The sequence below is a fragment of the Acartia tonsa genome, chromosome 9 (assembly GCF_053477335.1).
Source record: "Acartia tonsa isolate MP-2025a chromosome 9, ASM5347733v1, whole genome shotgun sequence".
NCBI lineage: Eukaryota > Metazoa > Arthropoda > Copepoda > Calanoida > Acartiidae > Acartia > Acartia tonsa.
This window is the reverse complement of record NC_137268.1, coordinates 6388382-6400874: the sequence shown is the minus strand read 5'-3', so window position 1 is coordinate 6400874 and position 12493 is coordinate 6388382. Positions and strand designations below refer to the sequence as shown.

The 12493-nt window shown below is 31.4% G+C and overlaps 2 protein-coding genes across 3 annotated transcripts in view; both read left to right on the top strand.

The window, feature by feature from the left end:
- Positions 1-12493, top strand: part of LOC145328087 (uncharacterized) — a 633740-nt gene that overhangs the window by 225996 nt on the left and 395251 nt on the right. The gene's annotated exons all lie outside the window — the stretch shown is intronic.
- Positions 10269-12261, top strand: LOC145327700 (uncharacterized). The gene is made up of 6 exons (XM_080171256.1): positions 10269-10315; positions 10437-10571; positions 10703-10804; positions 11509-11662; positions 11787-11947; positions 12085-12261. Exons 2-6 carry the CDS (start codon positions 10490-10492, stop codon positions 12195-12197), a joined length of 612 nt encoding a protein of 203 aa, XP_080027382.1. The 5' UTR covers positions 10269-10315; positions 10437-10489; the 3' UTR covers positions 12198-12261.

The following is a 12493-nucleotide window of genomic DNA, read 5'->3' as shown; positions in this document are numbered from 1 at the left end:
CAAATTTAGATAATCACTTTAATAATTTTAGTTCTTTCTTTTTGTCTGTCTATCTTTTATTAAATACAAATCGTAAAATTCGGAATAACTATATACGGTTTTTTTGGACTTCAGTTGAAAGAAATCGTTTTTACTTTCCGGTCATACGCTTATAATACGATGTGATAATTTGATAAATATCTATTTTTTGAATTAAATTTATCGCCTGGACAGACATACTTACAAAGCTATGTTCATATATATTTAAGATTTTAGATTAGTTTGTTTCCCTTCAGTATTTTATTTTTTTTGGAGCGAAGCTATTTCATAATTAAGTTTTTTTTAATTTTTATAGACATTTTTCCGTGCATTTTAAATTTGTTTCAATTTTCCCATAATTACTAAAATAAAAGAATAATGTCAGTTGTCTATAATATGATAGGATAAATATCTATTCCAATTTGGCTTCTAAATTACATATACGGCACAATGCGATAAATATCTATTTCAAACCGTTGGGTCAGTAATTATATAGAAATAAAAACTTGACTTAAAAGTACTCGTTTTTATGGTAAATAAAATTAACATATCTTCGCTTAATCGCTGTACAATATTTTTTTTTGGGGGGGGGGGGGGGCGGGGAGGAAAAATTTATGTCACCTGATTAAGGAAGGGAAACTGGAAGGGTCAACTTAACTGAACTCACATGAGAAATATGAGATCTTCATACAGAACAATAATTTTCTATAATTAGGGTCAGTTTGTCCGTCGACTATTTGTCGACTATTCTGAAACTATTTAAGTGTTATTATCCGTTTGTTATACAGTTTCAGAAATCGTTTTAATCTTACAGAACAATAGCTTTTTTATAATTAGGGCTGGTCAATCCGTAAGAAAGCGGATAGCTTTTTTCATTTCTGGTAATGTAGGCATTTGCTTCCTGTATCCGTTTGTCATAAAGTTTCAGTACTAGTTTTTATGGATGTTTTAATCCTTGTTAATATTCCCCAATATACAAGGTATATTGATAAAAGGGTCAACTTAGTCACGTGAACAAGGACAATATACATTTTAACCCCCCCCCCTTTCATATTCATATTTGACTTGCAACTTTGGATGGAAATATAAATACCCTTTAGGATTTAACTTTCACTTGACCTATACTCCCCCCCCCCCCTCGTTTAGCAAAAGTTGACCGATGACATATCATATCATATATTAGGGGAGGGATCTTTTACAACGAGACTTAAATAAATATAAGAAGAGTAAGTATTTAGAAAAAAATAACCTATATAATAGTAATACTAATAGGATACTAGTTCAGATATTTCTTAATCTTAAGCTACTGACCAAAAAAACAAAAATAACAACACGGCACAAATTTTAAATGTTGAATGTGCGTGTGTGCGTCTGTTTTGATCTAGCTGACCTTTACAGGGTAGCTTCTTATAGTTTAATTCGTATATTTATCTTTCTTTTTTGCTTTTAAAAATTTATGTATTTATTAATGTTAAGCTTCAGACAAAAGCCAACAAAAAAAAAACTTTTGCTAGAAATATGCGAAGGTTCCGTGATCATATGAACAGGCTATTTTATTTGAGAAATCCACTATTTTTTAAAAAACTCAAATTGCCCAATAAAATCAAACGGTCTAGCTAAGTTTTTGAAAGGGATAATTAGTGATTTACAACAATATCCTGGCCGTATGAAAATGTATAGCTATTTCAATATTTATCAAATACCTATTTAACCCCTTTCTTTCACACGTTTAACCCCCAGTATGAAAATGAGGGAATTTAGCAATATTTGGCACCAATTTTAATATTTTGAAGCCGTAAATTAGTTTTTGAAACTAACGATATGACTGGAAAGATTCATATAGGTCGATGATGGTTTTATATAAGACTAGAGGTTACGCCCCTAGAGGCCTTGGGGACAGGAAATGTGGGGTGTAAGAAGTAAATCCTTCAATTTCCTTTTTATTTATTTATTTATTTTTTTTTTTTGGGGGGGTGGAGGGGTGGAGCATTTTTTTGTGGGAGGGTGAAGATAGCAATCCCCAAAATAGTAAATAACCTGCCCTAAATGTATAAGAAGTTTCACTGTGAAAGAGAAGCATATCGGTTCAGACTGGAAAACTTACTACTTAATATAGTAGAATTAGTTAAGCAAAGAAGTAATGTTTGTGTTAAGCAGATTAAATCATTTCACATCATGTATTATGTCTTTGATTAAGCAACGAAATGTCCGACGTACGTACATATACCCTACTTATAGAGTAGCTGTACTTTTGATTAGGTGATACATATCATAGCCAATGATGAGAAGTTTTAATAAAAAATTCACACATAATTCCACATGTTCCACACACATATATATGGGTGGTGGAAATTATTCAACTTGTCTTAAAATGGTAATCTGTGAGATTTTTTCCGCCCTTGTAAATTATTTCGGATTTAGAGGGATGTCCAATATTTATGGGGTTTAAACAACCCTTTACGTCAACCCTTGGACGTCTATTCTCGAACCTAGTAATAGTGTCTAACTTTTTACCTTTGTGACGTTTCAAAAATCAATCTCTTTTTTAGGGGTTCCCACCTCCCCTATCATCCTTCGATTTTTGTTACGTCACAGAGATAAAAAGTTAGACACTATTACTAGTTTCCTATTCTCATGTCCTTATTTTTAGAAATCGACAGAAAAAAATGTATAGACGTAGGGGTAGAAAGTCACTCAAAAATCAGACACGTGACGACATAAAAATGAGGGATATGAGAGGAGGATTGGGAAAGAAAACCCCTAGAAAAGAGATGGATAATCCCTTATTTCTATGACGTCATGTGGCTGATTTTTGAGTGACTTCCCCCCCCCCCCCCCTACTAAAAAAGACGTGTTTTACCTGCTATTCATGGATTTATCTTTACTTAGATCTTACACCAGATAATCATGACCTCTAATAAAGTGACACTCATAGCTGGCTAAAATAATGAAATTACCCCAATCCTATCCCCTACTACTAGATTAAGGAAATTACCAATTAATTATTAATGATGTCCGTATTAGCAAACTAAATTTCAAAATATTTCTAATAATATCCACCGATTGCCTGCTCTCTTTTAGAAAAATTTTACATAGGTTCTCTGATGGTTTTAGGCTGTTTTATTTTAAAATTCAAGTCTTCGAATGGTTTTAAGCTGTTTTTCTAGCCCCTCTCTGCCCCTTAGAATATAGAACAGCTACATGCTAGGTGCGTAGCCTCTAATAAAGTCATATAAAGTGACATTATAAGAGACTATAAATAATTTCACCTTCCCAACTATTTGATACGATTAGAAAAAGTTCATTCATATTGACACATTTTATTATTATTTAGACACACCTTTACAGATAAATATATAGAGAGATAAAAAAGATAGGTAGATAGAAAGAAAGGTGGAGGCACGAATAGATGGATATATAAATGGATTGATTAATGGATAGATAGATAGATTAATAGGTGTATGGATAGTTAAAAATAGATACTTGGACATTAACAGGTTTAACTAAATTAAAATCTTTCTATATAAAAGATATCTTTATAGACAAAATAGATAGAGACAAAATAAACCCGCAACCTTTCGCTGAAAATAAAATACAGAAAATAATAACTATCTATATTCACAAGCAGCTACTCCTGAGGTGAGGGGGGGGGGAGTCTACCATGGCCATACTTCTAATTTTAGTTTTTAAAAAGTAAAAAAAAATTTAAAATAGGGTGGGTCATTGAAATTGTCTTTGAATGGTAATGCCCATCTCTAAAATAGGTATACGTTTTTCATGGACCTATGAGAACATTACATTGTAACGAAGAACCGTAGCGGTTACCAATAGCCTTCGTTACACACAGACAAACATCCTTTTACTTTTATATAAGGATTATCATTTTGATTAAAAAAAATAGTTAACTAAGATCCTACTAATCCTTGTTACTAAATGTAAAGAAAACAGCAAAAAAATGTTTATATCGATCATAATCAATCATTTTCATATCAATGTATGCATACGATGTAGCATTTTATAAGGTATCCGAAGCAAAAGATTCTTTTAACGGATGGAACAATAATATTTTACTTCACAGAGAAGCTTTATTAATGTTTTTTTCTTCATTATTTCTAATCTTTAGTTTTATCCATCTTCCTCCAGTTTTTAGTTTAATTACGATTCTGTAAGATTTAATTGTTTTTTTTTGGTTTTTTTTGTGGTAACGCATAAATTTGTTCTTATCAATATCTATGTTGTTTACTTATTTAATAAACATTTTTATGTACTATAGATTGTTATAAATACTCTTTAAAGCAGATAAGGAAAGATAAACTTTTAATCAATGTAAATTTATAAGCAGCAGCGCAATTCAATAATGTATATTGTCCGTTTGTCTGTGATGTTCTTGGCTGCTAGATATGATAGAAGTCTAACAAAATAGTAAAAAAAACTTTTGAATGAAACATAACATTTCTATGATTTTTTAGAGCAATTTTACATGCAAAAAACAATCAAGTTTTTAAAACATGTTTAATTATAATAAATCTAGGACTCGAACCAACGACCATTGCCACTCTACCGGATATGGTTTATCAGGAAGCTCACCTATCAAATTGATTCTAAGGGAATCGAAAGCTAAAAGTGTTTTTACAAATTCACCAGTAAATAGATATATCAATAATCAATATGTATCTAAATACATAAAAAATTATACTTAGTTTGGTATAATTTTAGATAGATTGATATAACTAATTAACCAATGATTATAGATAAAAATCTATAGATTTAGATAGATAGATAGCTTGGTATATCTATATAGAAAACATTAGCTAAGATAGGTAGATAGGTCTTTAAATTTTAAATATGTAAATAAACAGAAAAATAAGCTGATAGCCTTTTAACAGATCTTATTGAACATAAATCACAGACCAATTATCAACCAGTTTAGAATCTAGTGGTTTTAAAGAAACACGGTAAAAGTTAACACAAAATTGTTTTACCTTCGTTGTTGTCGTACAATTAATTAAAATCGCTCATGTGTAAACAATATCAATGGCTATATTATACGTGGATATTATGACAGGTAAAAATTGTCGTCAATTTAGGTTGCTAATATGAACCTCATTTATTGATCAGTTCGTTCATCCAGTAAGAGAGGAGGGGATGAGGTAAAGATGGCGGTGGGGGTGTCGTTGTTTAATTATCACTTTATTAGAGTACAAGAAAATCTGGTGCAACATCCAATAATTATTAGTTGCATCTGAGATAGTTTAGATGTTTATAAGAACTAAATTTTAAATGTTTGAAAATTATTCATACTAAAATGTACATAATTGCGGCTAACATAAATGTTTTGTTTTAATCTTTTTTAATTATGCAAAGTAGATAACAAATGATTAGTAAACCTAGAATTTAAAAATGTTCATAAATGTTTATAGTAATTTTTCTTTTATAAAAGTTTACTTTAAGAATATTAACTCTATAGTTATACTTTAGATTATGGAAAGGGGATCTTTATTTTTAAAAGCGAAGCTTTTCTATAATGAGGGTCGGTCGGTCCGTACGTCCGTCCGTCCGTACGTCCGTCCGTCCGTCTGTCCGTAACGGATAGCTTTTTTCGCTAATTTAGGCATGTTAGAATTGTCCTATTGATTTCAAACTTTGCATGGTGATTCCTGTAGTAGTTAGGTACGATTTAGAAAGCGTAGCAACTCTGTAATCATTACCAGAATGTCCGTACGTCCATTTTAAACATGTTGATTTTTTTACTTTTTTAACAACAAATTTTAATGTGATCTAATAATCCGATTGATCTGATTTTTGATACTGATTCCTGGGACAACAAAGTACAATATAATAAGCGAAGCAACTCTATAATCAAGTTCTAAAAATGTAAGTATGTCCATAAACATTATTCTGTATTAAGCAGTTTTTCAACAATTTTACTTACAATTTTGCTTCGACATTTATACATTTATATTCTGATTATTCAGTTTTGACACTATACAAGTGTTAGTGTCCGTTTGTCCTACCGTTTCAGTGCTTCGCTTTTATGGATGTTGTCATCCTTGTTTTAATGAACTTGATTTAAAGAGGCAGAAAAAGAATAATGGACCGTAAAATATTTCTTCTTCCAAATCTTAGTTGTAAAATTCTATCTTTGGTAGCTAATATTTGGAAAAGAAATCAGTAGATTTATTCAACCATCAATTTCCTCCCCTTCCTATATCTTACTTTTTAATAAACTTAATTTATACTTCCATAAAATTACATTCTCAATGAGGCGAAAAGCATTCATTAAAATTTCTTTTAAAAATATCAAAAATGTAACAGAAATAAAAACAATACAACTATTTTAATACGTATCTTTACTATCTAAGTATCTCATTTTTTTGTTAATGAACTATAAATGGATATAAAACTCCAAGGGTGATAAACAAAATGAACCCTTCAAAAGATCAGTATTAATGGTTGAAAAGTTTGTACATAGGTAGGTTGGAACCAACCAAACAAATCTCATCAAAAGTTTTTGAGCCAACGAATAAGAACATATGGTTGGATACCAGAATACGAGAAAGGAGTTGGCATTTGATCAATTTAATCTTAAGTTTATTAAGTTTTTTCTTCCTATAATGATAAGATCCAAATAATATCTTGTATTTAGGAGTAAAATTTAGTTACCGTTGAACACCAGGGATCTAAAGGGATAAGACAATGGCCGATAAATTGATTTACATCCATAATGATGAAACATATTTAGATTACAATTGGTTGTTAATACGTTAAGACACTCAACTTAATGATCCAACCAATCAAAATTCAATAAAAGTCCCCAAAGTTGTATCCTAACAAATAGAAAAGCCTTAGTATAAAATTTTGGGGACTAATATAATAATCAACCCAATATCACTCTCTGTTTGAATATACTTTTCAGAGAACCTGTCCCTGTCATTGGTTTTTGGCGGAAGAAAAGCCGGAAGCTTCGACATTGTCCTACGGAAGTTTACAGATTCTTATGATAGAAAGATGGAAAATGGATTCGATAGATACTGGACAAAGACAATTTTCCAGAAAAAGTGTTTGCATGGACAGTAGTGGTGTGCACAGGGTTTATGATGGTGGTGGGGGTACCTTTGTCTTTAGATTGCTTGTTCATGGCCAAAACATTCCTCCTATTTTCTAAGTGTTTTGAAGTCTCGATTAAAATTAAAACCAGATTTTTAAAGATGCTTAACTAAAATCTAATATGAGAACAAAATGTTCTGTAGTTAGCGAGATCTTACAGTAAAAACATTAAACCTGGAAGTAGCGGTTGCATAGGCGTCCAAGGGGGGGGGGGTAATGGGCCATTTGGCACCCCCAAAAATTTTGAACAATACCCCCCCCAAAAAAAAATTACCCCTACCTTGGGGGTGCCGTAGGCACCCCCAACGATTTTAGGGGGGGTATTTACCCCCCCCAAACCATTTTTTTTGGGGGGGGGGTAATTACCCCCTCCAAAATAAATGTTCTTTAAAAAAAAATTTTGGGGGGGGGTATTTACCCCCCCCCCCCAAATTGAATGTTCTTAAAAAAAAATTTTACTGAAAATTTTTTTTTGGGGGGGGGGGGATCTATGATGTAATTGTAAAGCACTGAAGATTCCATAAAATAGATACCTAACTAAATTAAATATTTCATTAAATAATGAAAAAGAATTTCTATAGGCGATTTCTTTTGGGAGGATGTCAGGGTGTCTCAAAACTAGTTATAAAACTTACCAGGACCTATATGACGCTTCACTTTAAAGTATAATCATATTGGTTCACTGGTTAGTGAGTTAATTATTGTATTTTTATGTTCTAAAGAATGGGATACTACTATATATTTGAATAGTAGTGGCGCCCTTAGCATCTAAGAACTCGTGTTTTCTAAAGGGTAAAAAGGGAGGAGAAAAACAGCCTAAAACCACTCAAAGGATTGACCTATAATAGTGTGGAACCATCATGGGATCTATGTGAAGCTTTCCTAAAAAGGAGAACTCAGTATTAAAAGTAATGAAATCTGAAGCTATAGTCAAATAAACCTTACTTACTACTTTATGTTATAGGATAGTACATATTAACTTAATAGATTAGGTAGGTGCTTTTTTTACATAATTAAATTACCCCCCCCAAAAATTTTACCCCCGGGGTAAATTAGTTTGGGGGGGGTAATTACCCCCCCCAACAGATTTGGGGGGAGTATTTACCCCTCCCAACAGACTTTAGGGGGGGTAATTACCCCCCCCAATCAAATTTTACCCCCGGGGTAAAAATTTTGGGGGGGGTAAAAAAAATTTTTGGCGCGCTTCGCGCGCCATTTTACCCCCCCCCAAACACGAATTACCCCCCCCCCTAAAATTTTTTACCCCCCCCAAAAAAAAAGCTTGGACGCCCCTGAGCGGTTGCTAGCCTTTTCCACACTTTTTTTATGACTTGAACCCTCCAACTCCCAAATTAGTTTTTCTAAGATAAATCCCAACCTGTGAACGGATATGATATACATAATATATGCAGTAACAGAAATGCAATATTTGTTTTATGTTTTTCCTTTCTTATATTACTTTAGTTATTTTTCATTCTACATATATGATAATAGCAGGTTTGCCTCTAGAGGCCTTGCATTAAAAAAAAATAGGTAAAACATATATTATTGTTGATACTAAATTCAAGATAAGTTTTTTCTTCTTAATATTATCTTTACTAGCGGCTACGCCCCTAGAGGCCTCTAGGGGCACTTGAGGAGGAGAGAGTCGAATTTAATAATTCAATTTCTTATTTTAGATTTTAAAAGAAAAAGTAAAAAAAAATTACGTTTGATGTTTGTTTTTCGTTGAACTCTCTTTCTAAAATTGAGATATTTTTAAAAAATTTAATTTCTCTAGGGAGGGTGGTGGTACCCTCCCCCAAAATAGTTATAAACCTTCCCGGGACATATGAGAATCTACCCTGTTAAGGAGAACCCGATCGGTTCAGCGGTTAGCGAGATCCTTCGGTACAAACACACAAACACACAGACAAACATCCTGTTACTTTATTATAAGGATATTATTTTAATTTATTTATCTCTTTACCACTGTAAGTGTACAAAAAAAGATAAGTTTTATTAGCGCAGATACTTTTAAAGACTTACTTCTGTAAGTTCATAAATAATGTTGTAAGGATGAGATTTTATTCAAGGATTAAAAATAACCAAATTTTAGTCACATTTATCCTTGTTAAAAGCAAAACGGGTAGCTTATGTCATTAATCTAGGCATGCTAGAATTTTTCTATTGATTCTAAACTTGATATTGTGATTGCTGTAGAAGTAAGGTTCAATTTAGGAATCATAGCACTTTTCCAACAAATTTAAATACACTTTTGTTTTTACAACTTATTAAGTTCTGACACTCTATAAGATTTATTGTATGTTTGTTCTTCCTTCCTTTTTATGAATGTTGTCATCCTTGTTTTAACTATAAATACACAATAACAGTACAGATTATTGTCAGTTATTATCAATTTTAAAATGCTAAAACTTCTCCATATAGTGACAGGAATATTTTCTTTTTTTAGCAAGGAAATAAAGATTCTAGATTATCTTTAATACTAAAAATATCCATCAATGTAATTAAATATATTGTATTTCAGTTATTTATAGTTAACTTTTAAAATCTCTGTTTCTCCTTGAATGTAAGAGTTAAGATTGTACCATTCTGCATCAATTTATAAAATATCATTCTACAAATTAGTTTTTAAAAAGATTTATATTTATTTATACCAGTAACTCTACTGTTATCATTATCATATGGAAAAAGTGAAGTTACCAAAAGCCCTAAGAAAGGCTTAGTTATACCGTATTGGCCTAATCATCACTGTGGAGGAATTTATACAACTAAAATAAATTAATTATAATATTAAAAGGTTTCTTTAGATTATGTTTTATAAAAAACGTTTTGTTTTTGTTTTAGTTCTTAAACGTAAAATAAAAAGTTGTTTTCTATTTTATTTGTATGAGCACAAAAATCATCAGATTTTGAGAATTTTGAGACAGTAAGCTGGTGGTACAATTATCATACTCACAAAGGGACACTCATAAACTTTAATTTGTTGATGAGAAACATCAAAAGTATTAAAGACTCGAATAACCTAAAATTGCTGGAGCCTGTGTCATAATCAATTATCATTTTAGTTAACACTTTTCGTCATTCTTCTATGAGCATCTTTAAATATTAAAATATTTTTGAGTGTCCAAAAATATAGATCCAAGACAGTGCAATGATGGTAGATACAAATGGTGGTGTGTATGCAAAGGTAACACTCAAGAGATTGATTTATTTGCAATGTTATCAATGTAATAAGGAATAACAACTTGTTAGTTTTAAAAAGTTTTATCTAAGAATTACTTTTAAAATATAAATTTTTTTCTAATTAGATGGAGATGAAACAGAATGCTTACCAACTGACCATGAACTTCACTTTGTACCTATGGTTCAAGGTGCACCTGGAACTGGTAATCATCCTGACTGGGAAGAACCTGTTGCAGCAGATTGGTTTTATCACATTTTAGGTGAGCCTATAACTACAAGAAGTGTAAAATATTACCAAAAATAATATTTTAATATTTTAAATTTTCTGGTGGTTGACAATATAAACTAACATACTTATAAGTCTGGAATCTTAATTATGTTTGTATTAAAGGTTTCAATGAGCCAAACCAACCAGATCAGTCAAACCTAAGCCCTGAAGATGCTGCCTATGCATGGATGGATTTGCAGGCTCTCTACCCGAATAAAACTCTAAGTATTCAAAGAAAAAACAAGGATGACAACATCCATAAAAGCGAAGCTCTGAAATGGAAGGACAAACGAACATTAACACTTGTAGCTTGTCAGAACTGAATTAGCAGAATATTTATGCATCAGTACAAACAATATTTTAAGAAAATTTGTTGCAAAACTGCATAAATAGATGATACTGTTTAAGGACATACTTAACTTTTGGGACTTGTTTATAGAGATGCTTCGCTTATAACATTATACCTTGTTGTATTAGGAATCAGTTTTCAAAAAATCAGAAGAATCTGATAATTTTAACATACAAAAATTTGTTGTCAAAAAAGTTAAAAATCGACATGTTTAAAATGGACGTACTACCATTCTTGTATTGTTTATAGAGTTGCTACGCTTTCTTAATTGTACCTAACTACTATAGGAATCATCATGCAAAGTTTGGAATCGATAGAACAATTCTAACCTGTTTAAATTAACGAAAAGAGCTAACTCTCTGTGATGGACGGACGGACGTACGGACGGACGGACCGACCCTAATTATAGAAAAGCTTCGCTTTTAAAAACATTGAATAGTAAAGTAACAGGCAAATAACCATAATGCTACAGCAATTATGTAATAAACTTATTTCTTATGGTGTGTTATTTTATCTACACCCCCACCCGATTCCCCATCCCTAATATGTTATCAAATGGTTTTATAGTTAATTTATTTAGTCAGTCCAGCTATGGGCCATGCTGATACTGAATGGTTTGATCCCTTCTGGGCTAAATGTCAAGAACTTGGATGCAGAATTGATCAGCTTGCTGTTCACATGTATAATGGTGAAGCTGACCTTATCATGGATACTCTTGAAGCTTATAGCAAAAGGTAAGAGTACATTATTGTACTTTAGAAATAAGAAAATAGCAATAGTTGACTTTAATGCCATAGTGGTAGGGGGACTGAGTTCATAATTTTAATGTTTAAGATTTGTTTTTTCTTATATTTGCAGGTATGGAAACAAAAAGATTTGGCTGTCAGAATTTGCTGTGAAGAACAATCATAATGAAGATGAGATAATTGTTTTCATTGAGGAAATCCTTCCCAGACTAGAGGCTGCACCTTTCATCTTCAGATACTCATGGTTCATCACTAGATATTATCCTAATCCAGGTATAAGAATTTTCACCATAAAGTATTTCATTAACTAAACTTTTCTATCAAATCTAAACGCACAGAGAATAATTGAAATGTTAAATAGTATTTGATGCTTTTAACCTGAAATATTGTTAAAAGAGTTACCTGTTCAGATATGACTGGTTGGTTCTGGCTGGATCCTGTTAATTCTCTGCTCCAGCAGAACTCATCAGATCTTACTGCTGTAGGAAGAGCTTATGATTTCCCTTATCATATGTATTTGTAATAACTTTTTACTGTTCTTAAATTTTCATTGTAACAGGTTTAAATATATCTATTCAATAAACTTATGTATGTTTTATATTAATTTTATTCTTTATTAGAATAGTAATAGCATTGATCATAGTTTATTGTAAGGTTTTTTATTTTCCTATTTTCATTTAGAGTGAATTGATATATTATATAGCTAAATTTTACTAGTTTTTTTTTCTGTAAACAATTTTAATTTACAAGAAAAGCTAGAATCATGAATTTATGTGCAGAAGAACATTGAATATTACACAACAATACACATACAAGGAA

What these genes read in the sequence shown, in the direction of transcription:
- LOC145327700 (XM_080171256.1), top strand. Translation starts at nt 10,490, where the DNA reads ATGGTTCAAGGTGCACCTGGAACTGGTAATCATCCTGACTGGGAAGAA. An exon ending in TTGGTTTTATCACATTTTAG is followed by an intron (nt 10,572 to 10,702) that starts GTGAGCCTATAA and finishes TTTGTATTAAAG; the next exon opens with GTTTCAATGAGCCAAACCAA. An exon ending in CTACCCGAATAAAACTCTAA is followed by an intron (nt 10,805 to 11,508) that starts GTATTCAAAGAA and finishes TAATTTATTTAG; the next exon opens with TCAGTCCAGCTATGGGCCAT.